At 45.8% G+C, this 12,700-nt stretch overlaps 1 protein-coding gene across 1 annotated transcript; it reads right to left on the minus strand.

Moving 5' to 3' along the window:
* Nucleotides 1–5,847: 5,847 nt before the first annotated feature.
* LOC111981394 (BEN domain-containing protein 6) lies at nt 5,848–11,709 on the minus strand. Its single transcript, XM_070449599.1, has 6 exons — nt 11,675–11,709; nt 10,976–11,035; nt 10,501–10,606; nt 10,025–10,296; nt 8,851–9,037; nt 5,848–6,113 (listed from the first exon to the last, which is right to left on the minus strand). The coding sequence occupies exons 2-6, from the start codon at nt 10,982–10,984 to the stop codon at nt 5,947–5,949; spliced, it is 741 nt and encodes a 246-aa protein (XP_070305700.1). The 5' UTR covers nt 10,985–11,035; nt 11,675–11,709; the 3' UTR covers nt 5,848–5,946.
* Nucleotides 11,710–12,700: the final 991 nt, after the last annotated feature.

The following is a 12,700-nucleotide window of genomic DNA, read 5'->3' on the forward strand; positions in this document are numbered from 1 at the left end:
CGGCAGCCATTAACCGCCACCCCACACCCCTCCCTGCATCCCCCTGGCCCCCTGCGCTTTGTTTCCTTTCAGCGGACAAAAACAGACTGACAAGATGGAGGGCTGGACATTAATCAAACCACCCTGTGGAACAACCTCTTCCAAGCAGACAATAAATAAATTCCACTCCTCTCATTGGACAGCTGCTCTCATTTGGCCCTGACCCTGCCTAGTTGCCTGCCTACGTACCCAGCCCACCTCCCTTTTTCCCTTTCCTTCTCTCTCTCTTATCCCTCACTACATTTTAAGGGTCCTCATCTGCTCTCTGCCACAATTCCCCACAGATCATGAGTGGGCAGGTGTTAGTGCTCTGTGAGGCAGACCAGGCCGGGGCTGAGTCGAGCGCTGTCCCCTGGTTCAGAGTCAGACATCCCCTCCTCTCCCCTCACACACACACACACACACACACACACACACACACACACACACACACACACACACACACACACACACACCACACACACACCACACACACACACACACACACACACACACACACACACACACACACGATCTACGATCGGCCATCTCGAGGGGCTGGGGTTGCCTTGGCAACCGGCCATGCCGGGGTGATCGGTGCGTTTGTGTGTTTGGCTGCTGGGGGCGATGGTGACCTCTTTTACCGCCTGGGTCCAGACAGGACGAACAGACCGCGTGGACAGACAGACAGACACTGAGTCGTCCCCAAGAGGAGCGGCTACCACCAGAAAGAGCACTACCACTGCTCCTTGCGCCACGACAAAGAGATTACACTCACATGGACATGTGCACATGCTTGAGTACAGACACATCACTGGTTATGTCTCCAAATACTTACGGATCGCAGCGGTTTTGTACGCAAGACAAAATGTGCGTCCAGTTTACACACACACACATATTGACACAAACGTCAATTCCTTTATCTCTCCCTCTCGTAACATAGCGTTTACGAGTGTCCTAACCTTTTCTTTGTTTCTCAGAGAGAGAGCGCGCCAGGCTATTAAATAGAGCAGAGAAGCGGAGATCACTAGCCATTCAATCATGCAGACCAGACCCTTGTCCTAGGAGCCTTATTCTGTTCTGTAGCCTGCATCCGACCACTAGCCTGCATCCTCATTGGGACTTGAGGAAAATGACCCCATCTCAACATGTTCCTGCATTGCGTGATGACTCATGGTTGTTGTGACATCACAGGACCTGGTTTGTCTGCTGAGTTGTCATGTGAAATGAATAAGTAGTAGTGCTATACGTAGATGAGTGACAGCTACAGTGTTAGCCACTTTTATCAGCGTTATTAGATGACATACTGTCCTATTTCTGAGTACTGTAATGTCTGTAAGCCTCTCTATGCTCGGTCTATGGGACACGTCAGACTTGAGGACATTGGGAAAGCATTGTGGTCCCTAAACAGCCTTGCCAACTGACTGGCCACATACATTAACTGGAATAAAGCTGATTTGAAGAAGTATTGCCTAAGTTTACAGCATTCTGAGCAGAGAACAACTTAAAATCCTAACTGTAACAGTTATACATTAATATTACAGAAAAAATAATATTTTCCAGAGCTACAAATCTAAAAACTTTGTTTGGAAGAAATGTATTGTTGCCAAACTACTCACAACAAAAACAAATCATTGTTCTGTCAATTAGACAGTCTATTTTCCTGCCAGAATATTTTTTCTGCGGTTTGACAGAGATGGAAGATGAATATAAAGCAAACGTGGCGCGTGGGTTGTGCGAGTGTGGCACTGTGGTACCCTGGCGCCCTGCGTCCCAAGTCATTTTGGGATATGTTTGCTTGCCACCCAGAACGTGGTGTAAATGATATATTGAAAATCACAGCAGGGGAAAGACACTCAATTCACTTTTAATACACGTCTAATCTGTGTTTCCCTCCCGCTGTTTCGACCCATTCAGGGAGAGAACCATGGTGAGGTTATACATCTATCTATGGCCCCACGGTTTCGAGAAGAGGGGCCTGAAGGGGCCACAGTTATCTAGCGCCGGTCGTTACCGCCACACTTAGGAGAAACCTCTGATTCCATCCTTTAGGCTTGAGAACGATGCCAGAGGGCAGAGGAAGAATAAGCTACAGTATCCTCTAACTTCACCTGAGCAGTAACTAGTCTCGATCAGACTGGAGTCCATAACACTTACCCTGGATTGATCACATTGTCAGACAAATAGACTCCTCCCTCACTAGCCTATTTCTCTCCCAGACTAGACTCTGTCTCTTATACACATCTAGATGTGTATAAGAGACCGCACACACACACACACACACACACACACACACACGATCTACGATCGGCCATCTCGAGGGGCTGGGGTTGCCTTGGCAACCGGCCATGCCGGGGGTGATCGGTGCGTTGTGTGTTTGGCTGCTGGGGGCGATGGTGACCTCTTTTACCGCCTGGGCTCCAGACAGACGAACAGACCGGTGGACAGACAGACAGACACTGAGTCGTCCCCAAGAGGAGCGGCTACCACCAGAAAGAGCACTACCACTGCTCCTTGCGCCACGACAAAGAGATTACACTCACATGGACATGTGCACATGCTTGAGTACAGACACATTCACTGGTATGTCTCCAAATACTTACGGATCGCAGCGGTTTTGTACGCAAAGACAAAATGTGCGTCCAGTTTACACACACACACATATTGACACAAACGTCAATTCCTTTATTCTACCCTCTCGTAACATAGCGTTTACGAGTGTCCTAACCCCTTTTCTTTGTTTCTCAGAGAGAGAGCGCGCCAGGCTATTAAATAGAGCAGAGAAGCGGATCACTAGCCATTCAATCATGCAGACCAGACCCTTGTCCTAGGAGCCTTATCCTGTTCTGTTAGCCTGCATCCGACCACTAGCCTGCATCCTCATTGGGACTTGAGGAAAATGACCCCATCTCAACATGTTCCTGCATTGCTGTGATGACTCATGGTTGTTGTGACATCACAGGACTCTGGTTTGTCTGCTGAGTGTCATGTGAAATGAATAAGGTAGTAGTGCTATAGCGTAGATGAGTGGACAGCTACAGTGTTAGCCACTTTTATCAGCGTTATTAGATGACATACTGTCCTATTTCTGAGTACTGTAATGTCTGTAAGCCTCTCTATGCTCGGTCTATGGGACACGTCAGACTTGAGGACATTGGGAAAGCATGTGTTCCCTAAACAGCCTTGCCAACTGACTGGCCACATACATTAACTGGAATAAAGCTGATTTGAAGAAGTATTGCTCATAGTTTACAGCATTCTTGAGCAGAGAACAACTTAAAATCCTAACTGTAACAGTTATACATTAATATTACAGAAAAAATATATATTTTCCAGAGCTACAAATCTAAAATACTTTGTTTGGAAGAAATGTATTGTTGCCAAACTACTCACAACAAAAACAAATCATTGTTCTGTCAATTAGACAGTCTATTTTCCTGCCAGAATATTTTTTCTGCGGTTTGACAGAGATGGAAGATGAATATAAAGCAAACGTGGCGCGTGGGTTGTGCGAGTGTGGCACTGTGGGTACCCTGGCGCCCTGCGTCCCAAGTCATTTTGGGATATGTTTGCTTGCCACCAGAAACGTGGTGTAAATGATATATTGAAAATCACAGCAGGGGAAAGACACTCAATTCACTTTTAATACACGTCTAATCTGTGTTTCCCTCCCTGCTGTTTCTGACCCAGTTCAGGGAGAGAACCATGGTGAGGTTATACATCTATCTATGGCCCCCACGGTTTCGAGAAGAGGGGCCTGAAGGGGCCACAGTTATCTAGGCCCGGTCGTTACCGCCACACCTTAGGAGAAACCTCTGATTCCTTTCATTGAGAGGTGACTATTTTGATGTTAGATGGTCTCAAAAATCGACTGAAAGAGAAGATCTCCGTATCACAAATGAAAATGTATAGTGTCACAGAGCAATGCATTGGGTAGCATAATATATATTTTCAAGATCTAAAGCAATATCTTTGATGAGTTGCTGAGAAAATGTCAGGAACACATTTCAGTCATGAATATTGCAGGACAGAGATACGGTGGCAAAACAAGGCAGATGCTCATAACAAAGGAATTCAATCTACAGAGAGGGGTTCGATTTCAGGAAACGGGACTGATTATTGCACTGGCTCTATGCACACCCACTGGACGTTACCTACACACTCACACATACTACACACTCACACATACTACACCTGTCTCTTATACACATCTAGATGTGTATAAGAGACAGCATACTACACTGACACACACGCACGCACGCATGCACGCACGCAGGCACGCACGCACGCACGCACGCACACACACACACACACACACACACACACACACACACACTTACTTTCATACTCTTCACATACGCTGCTGCTACCCTGTTTATCTATCCTGTTTGCCTAGTCACTTTTACCCCTACCTACATATAAATATTACCTCAATTACCTCAACTACCTCCTACCCCCTGCACATTGACTCGGTACCATGCTCCTTGTATACAGCCTCGTTATTGTTATTTTATTGTGTTACCAAATCCATATTTTTTTTTGACGCATTGTTGGGAAAGGGCTCGTAAGTAAGCATTTCCCGGTAAAGTCTACACATGTTGTATTCGGTGCATGTGACAAATATAATTTGATTTGATGGCTGAGATAACTGATTGTCCAAAAAGAGACACTCCCTTGTCCCACCCTGGTCCTACACAAACCATTGTCACACACTTATCTGTGGTGTTATTGACACCGAAATGGGTTAGCTTCATGCAGCACGGATAATGATGAAGCAAATGTGTGGCGTACATATGTCTGTCTGACTGGGTGTGGGATAAGAGAGATAGCATAGGGGTGTATTGATTATGGAGCATATGTGGTTCCCACGCTATCCTTTGTTCCTGGTGGGAGCCTCTCCGTTGTGGGTCTTTTGTGAGGAGCACAGGTGGTGAGTGAGGACGAGGCTGGCTTCCTCTGAGGACCCCGGGAAAACTCCTGTTCATCCTGGGGCTTCAGGAAGAACACAGGTCCTTTTGAAAAACAGCTGAATTATTGGCCTCCAGTTGCATTGGCATAATTGTTAGGTAATAATTAGGGGTTAATTTTGATGCAGCATGCAACGTAAAGAGTAATCATTAGAAAAGGGTGGGTTGGGGATCTCTTCATTTTAAAATACTTTCAACGTTATGTTTTACAAGATACCATTTCTAAAATGTCTCGAGGGTATTGCTGCTATGATAACGTGACGTGTAAGTATCAGTTCAAGTTTAAAAAAAAATGTTTTAAAAAAGCACAATGATGCTTTTGGGGGGGGGGGACAGTCATTTTTTATTCAGCAACATTGTAATTAATTCAATACTAAGGCTAGGTTCATTCCACGAGGTCAATGACAATACTGTAAATCGAACTGAAGTGGCACAGAGTGCAGCGCGGCTTCGCTGACGGCCATGTTGTTCAGGGCTTCTGTTACGACTTCTCTACAGAGCACCGACTGACTGCTACCTCTTTCACAGAAACAAGAGTACTACACTTGGTAACAAATCACATGCCATCTACTAGGCCTACTACTGCTGGCTGGCTAGCTGAGGCTTGAGAACGATGCCAGAGGGCAGAGGAAGAATAAGCTACAGTATCCTCTAACTTCACCTGAGCAGTAACTAGTCTCGATCAGACTGGAGTCAATAACATTTCCCCTGGAATGATCACATTGTCAGACAAATAGACTCCTCCCTCACTAGACTATTTCTCTCCCAGCCCAGAGACGTGGCTGAGAATGGACAGACATACAGACTAGACTGGTGTTGATAAGGCTGCTCCATTTTGGTTCCCTCTCACAGCAGTTTTTACGTGAGTCTCCCTCCCATAATTGCACTTTAACCTGGACAGAGGCGGGGCACCTCACTCCCTGGGTAGAACAGGGGGTGGGGTTTGGCGGGGCCACACCGCTTAGGTGTAGAAAGTAGTCTCCGCTCCCTCAGCCCTGGCCTCCGGCTCCACCTTCACGGCCAGATGAGGCTTCTTGCGGAGCCGCTTGGCTTCGTTCTGCAGCTTCTGGCGGATGTAGCCCTTGATCTCCGAGTCCGTCTTCCCTGGGAAGTAGTGCTGCACCGCCCCTGTGGGTGAGAGGTCAAAGGTCAGAAACCTATAGAGATGTAAAGTTAGCATTACTTTGGAAATAACCCGTTTTTGCATGGACATTGCCATGGAGGGGTTCCACCATTTTAAAGTGGTCAACTGGGTGGGGGTTCCTATGAGTTGGGAGCGATCAGCCAATGATCAGAGCATTGTCAAATCAAATCAAATCCGATTGCATTTGTCACATGCGCCGGATAAAACAATGAAGAGGCGACTCCGGGATGCTGACCTTCTAGGCAGGGTTGCAAAGAAAAAGCCATATCTCAGACTGGCCAATAAAAATAAAAAATTAAGATAGGCCAACAAACACAGATACTGGACAGAGAAACTCTGCCTAGAAGGCCAGCATCCCAGAGTCGCCTCTTCACTGTTGACGTTGAGACTGGTGTTTTGCAGGTACTATTTAATGAAGCTGCCAGTTGAGGACTTGTGAGGCGTCTGTTTCTCAAACTAGACACTCTAATTTACTTATCCTCTTGCTCAGTTGTGCACCGGGGCCTCCCACTCCTCTTTCTATTCTGGTTGGAGCCAGTTTGCTCTGTTCTGTGAAGGGAGTAGTACACAGCGTTGTACGACATCTTCAGTTTCTTGGCAAATTCTCATTTGGAATAGCCTTCATTTCTCAGAACAAGAAGGCTGACGAGTTTCAGAAGAAAGGTCTTTGTTTCTGGCCATTTTGAGCCTGTAATCGAACCCACAAATGCTGATGCTCCAGATACTCAACTAGTCTAAAGAAGGCCAGTTTTATTGCTTCTTTAATCAGGACAACAGTTGTCAGCTGTGCTAACATAATTGCAAAAGGGTTTTCTAATGATCAATCAGCCTTTTAAAATGATCGACTTGGATTAGCTAACACAACGTGCCATTGGAACAGTGATGGTTGCTGATAATGAGCCTCTGTAAGCCTATGTAGATATTCCATTAAAATCTGCCGTTTCCAGCTACAATAGTCATTTACAACATTAACAATGTCTACACTGTATTTCTGATCAATTTGATGTTATTTTAATGGATAAAAAAATTGCTTTTCTTTCTAAAACAAGGACATTTCTAAGTGACCCCAAACTTTTGAACGGTAGCGTATATACAGGGGGTACTGGTACCGAGTCAATGTGCGGGGATACAGGTTAGTCGAGGTAATTTGTAAAGTGACTATGCATAGATAATAAACAGCAAGTAGCAGCAGTGTAAAAACAGAGCGGAAGGGGGGTCAATGTAAATAGTCCGGGTGGCCATTTGATTCATTGTTCAGTTGTCTTATGGCTTGGGGGTAGAAGCTGTTAAGGAACCTTCTGGTCCTAGACTTGGCGCTCCGGTACCGCTTTCTGTGCGGTAGCAGAGAGAACAGTCTATGACTTGGGTGACTAGAGTCTTTGACAGTTTTTTGGGCCTTCCTCTGACACCATCTAGTATATAGGTCCTGGATGTCAGGAAGCTTGGCCCCAGTGAAGTACTGGGCCGTACGCACTACCCTCTGTAGCGCCTTACGGTCGGATGCCGAGCAGTTTTCACTCCTGGCGGTGATGCAACCGATCAGGATACCCTCGATGGTGCAGATGTAGAACTTTTTGAGGATCTGGGGACCCATGACAAATCTTTTCATTCTCCTGAGGGGGAAAAGGTGTTGCGTACCCTCTTCACAACTGTCTTGGTGTGTTTGGACCATGATAGTTCGTTGGTGATGTGGACACCAAGTAACTTGAAACTCTCGACCAGCTCCACTTCAACCCCGTCGATTTTAATTGGGTCCTGTTTGGCCCTCCTTTTCCTACGGTCCACAATCAGCTCCTTTGTCTTGCTCACATTGAGGGAGAGGTAGCTGCCCTGGCACCACACTGCCAGGTCTCTGACCTCCCTATAAGCTGTCTCATCGTTGTCGGTGATCAGGCCTACCACTGTTGTGTCGTCAGCAAACTTAGTGATGGTGTTGGAGTCCTGCTTGGCCACGCAGTCGTGGGTGAACACGGAGTACAGGAAGGGACTAAGCATGCACCTCTGAGGGGCCCAGTGTTGAGGATCAGCGTGGCAGATGTGTTGTTGCCTGCTCTTACCACCTGGGGGCGGCCCGTCAGGAAGTCCAGGATCCAGTTGCAGAGGGAGGTGTTTAGTCACAGGGTCCTTAGCTTAGTGATACGCTTTGTGGGCACGATGGTGTCTTCTTCAGCAAATTGTTTTGCCTAGTTTGGAAATGGCTTTAAGCTGTATCACTGCCATCGATCTAGTGGGCACAATAAATGAATGATAAGATTTGGTTTAAGACTCCAGCACTGCGGGTGGCAGTAAATCCCCGATATTAGCTTCACACTTTTTTTCAAACTTAAAACTCATCAAAATCTTTAAAATGGAGAGAGCCTCAATGGCGCTGCCCACGTTGTCAGATGCCATAATGGCACAGATACAAAGTTGAGATCTCTATGCATCTCTATGCCTGTACCAAGATTACCGCGGTCTGTAAACGACAGTTCGAGTCCCAGGCAATGGCGGAGGTCAAACGGAAATAACAACACTGTGACCCTCTTATCCAGATCGACTTACAGCCACCGCTGTCACATAACTTTAATAGGAAAGTGTGAAGTTGATGTGAAAAGTATTTACATTGTAGCATGAGGTTAGGGCGGGAAGTGTGACATGTTCAACTGCGGTATGGGGGTGTGCCTAGCTGTTATGAGGGGGTGTGTCTAGCTGTCTCAGGCTGCAGTACAGACGAGACCTTACTCAGTATTGCCTGGATCTCGTCTGCAGGCAGGGCAGGCTTGGGTTGGCCCCTCTTGTTGTTGACGATGCCGGAGATGGAGTGAGAGGCCAGGCAGTCCCTCTCATAGAGGCCCCGGAGCAGGTCRTTGGTCAGCTTCTGGGCAGTGGTCCCCGTGTTACAGCGGTCAAGCAGCTCCGCAGTGATGAACTGGACGGTATAAGACATTAGGTTGCATCTTTAAAATTGTAGTGGCCCATCCCATTTTAGAGATCCAGTGGGGTCTGTAATTATTGCACCCTTGATAAAGATGAGCAAACAAGACTGTATATATAATTCAAATACTGAGCTATACTGTATGCAAAAAAAAAAAAAAGGAAATTATATTATTTTATACTAATACAATTGCTCAGAGAAAGAGATAGGGGTCACAATGATTTTGCTTCCACTGTTCCTGGGGCCCTTGTTATGGTCAACGGGATCATGAACTTTATCTAGTACCAGGACATTTTAGCCAAAAAACTGGTTGCCTCTTCTAGGAGGCTGACACTTGGCCTTAAGTGGATCTTCCAGCAAGACAATAACCCCAAGCACTAATCAAAATCCACAAATAAATGGTTAATTGACCACAAAATCAACATTTTGCCATTTTTGCAATGGCCATCTCAGTCTCCGGACTTGAACCTCATTGAAAACCTGTGGTTTGAAGGATATTAAGGATCGGGAAAGATTCTGTATGGAGGAATGGTCTAAGATCCCTCCCAATGTGTTCTCCAATCTCATAACACATTTTAGATAAAGGCTCAGTGTGGTTATCCTCACAAGGGGAGAGTGCTAGAGTATTGAAAACAGGGGTGCCAATCATTTTGACACCTATATTTTATTTTATTACTTACTCATTATTACTATTACTTACTCATTTTTTTGCATACAATATAGCTCAGTATTTGTCTAATTTATTTTATACAGTCTTTTTTGCTCATCTTTATCAAGGGTGCCAATCATTACGGACCCCACTGTATATTGTCATTCTGCTATAAGACCAAGACCAAAGGCCTATTCAGTCAACTTCAAAGAAAACATATCATTTTGTATATTGCATGACATCAAAAGTGACTTCTAGTACAGTTTTTAACCTCTCCCGAAAACTTTTGCTAAATATTTTTGATGTCAAAGACACTTAAAGTGGTTCATCACCTCCTGGTAGAGAGGTGGTCCATTGATCTGGGAACCCCCCTCATGAGACCCCAGAGGTTGTCCATTCTGGTGGGGGTGGAGGGGCTCTAGTTTGGCCGCCCAGCACCCGTTCAGCACCCCTGGAGAGGCCAGCAGGGCCGACGTTGTCATGGCACCACTCCTCACCAGGATCTCAGGCATGCTGGGAGATGTAGTTCTCCGGTCCGTGCTGCTCGACCACACCTCCGTCCTCTCGATCAGGGCCTCCAGGTTACGTGCCAACTTTCCACACGCAGCATACGATAGTATGGCAGTCAATAGCATGAATCCCACAGAAATTCAAGAGATTAAAGCATCCTGGGTTGCTCTTAGGCACAGATGTAGAAACAGCATACCCTCCCTTACTCCTGACCTTAACACTAGCAAGGGAAATAAAAACTGAACTTAGATCAGTGTCTATGGGCAACTTCCTCCTAATTCTCCTGCCTGGCCCTCACCTGTGAGGCATCTGATTTGCTCCCTCAGGTTGTCCATCTCTCGCTGCATGCTCAGCACCATGGCAACCAGGTCAGCCTTTGAACGTGACTGTAGGCCTCCAAGACCCTTTAGAGACATTAAGTCAAAAAGTCATACATAGAAAGTCTAAACCACACACACGCACGCACGCACACACGCACACACGCACCACACACACACACACACAACACACACACACACACACACACCACACACACACACACACACACACACACACACACTCAGAAGCACTCACACACACAACACACACAGACACACACACACACACACACACACACCACACACACACACACACCACACACACACACACACACACCACACACACACACACACACACACACACACCACACACACACACTCAGAAGCCTCACACACACACACACACACACCACGCCCTCAGAAGCACTCACACAGACACTGCATCAGCCAGTGTACCTCTGCCATGAAGTCACCCTCCTCGATGCGTTCCACACTGGGGTTGTCTGACACTGGTATCTGTTTTGAGATAAGAAATCAGTCATATACGTTGTCTCACTTGTATGTAATTGTCACAGTTTTTTAAATGTTATTTATTGTATTATGTATAGTCAGCTATGGTCTGCTATGGTGAAAAATCACAGCCAGCTTGAAGCATCAGAAATCCCTGTGATGATACATATTCTTCTTCAAAATGATTTTTGTCTTGACAAAAAATAAAAAGTTTCATTGTCAAAGCTATGATTCAGCATCCTCCTTTATTTAGGAGTAGCACAACATGTTACTTGTTGCTGTCTTGGCTTGTCGTTCTTTTCACCACTCCCCTTGCCAAAGTGTTTGTGTTCCCTCCTCCTCGTCATCATTGAGATCAATGGCTGCCCTCACCATGCCCCTCTCTCAACATAAGCGCCATTATGACAAAACACAGCTGAGAGGTGAAGCTCTCTGTGTCACTACTACTACAGCCGTGTGGTTCCAAGTTGTAAACCCCTTAAGTGAGGAGGTGGGGTGCTATATTACTAACGTACAAATAGGATTTATGTCGGTCGGTCAAATGCGCATATGATGCCACCACAATGAGCAAACGCGTGCCAACCCCGACAGATAAAGAGAAAACTTTGTCGCCAAAAAATATGAATGATAATAGTTGACCCAAACCCTCGTGTTCAACTTCTGGAGAGCGATGTTTGCATGGTGGATTCTCTTCTACGTTCTCGTTCACCGGGTGTGTGTGCTTTCTTCTCTTCTGCAGTCTGTGCTGTAATAGACAGTCCGGGTAGGGTAATTAGCGACATAAATCGTGAGCGACAAATACTCGCCCCTCACGGAATGGGCAGTTATCGTTACTGTATGAAGACCAGACTACAAATAACCGTTAAACGTTTACGTACACATAGAGGCTGGCTGTGCGATGTCGTGTTGCCAAAGTCTTCGTATTTGGGGTCTTCCTCCTCCTCTTCTTCATATTCGAGGTCGAAAATGCGCTTTGCTATTGTTTTCCTTCTCATCTTTCTCCCATTATCCTTTCCCCCCGGTGAAACACTGGCTGCTTCTTGAACATGCTGGTCAATACACTGCTCGGCTCCCAGACTTTCGCGTCAATGCTGGGTAGGCACCCGCATCAGCCGTGGTGCGGGGGAACAATATTTGTTACGGTTGTCCTACTTTGTGTACTTATTGCATCTCAGTTAGTAGAACTGTGTTCAACACACTTGATTTAAGCTGTTTTTCGGTGAAATGTACCGTGGCATGACATGGCAAGATTGGACAAAGCCTGCTCAAGATGAAAGCAGCAGTTATAGCTTTGGGCATGATCATGACTTTCAAGTACATTTATTGTTTATTTATTTAACAATTATTTGAATGAGAGGGTTTATTCGAAGGGATAAAGTACACTATGTGAATTTCAATTGCATTACTAGGCTATAGGGTACTAGGGGGTAACTAGCCCCCCCCTCCCCTAGGGCTTTTCTATAAAAAAAAAGTTACCCCAGTAGAAGACTTTGGGATAGGGTTTCACGCAAGTGTGTTAAAATCCATTTAATCCGTTTTATTGCGAAATTATTTAGTAAGTAATACTTTGAAGCTAAGTCTACTTGTCTTAATTGAATTATTGAAATAGAATATGGGGGGAAATGTTGTTCCACATGTCACAATTAATATACGCACTATGAGCAGATATGA

The sequence above is a fragment of the Salvelinus sp. IW2-2015 genome, linkage group LG20, assembly GCF_002910315.2.
Source record: "Salvelinus sp. IW2-2015 linkage group LG20, ASM291031v2, whole genome shotgun sequence".
Classification (NCBI taxonomy): domain Eukaryota; kingdom Metazoa; phylum Chordata; class Actinopteri; order Salmoniformes; family Salmonidae; genus Salvelinus; species Salvelinus sp. IW2-2015.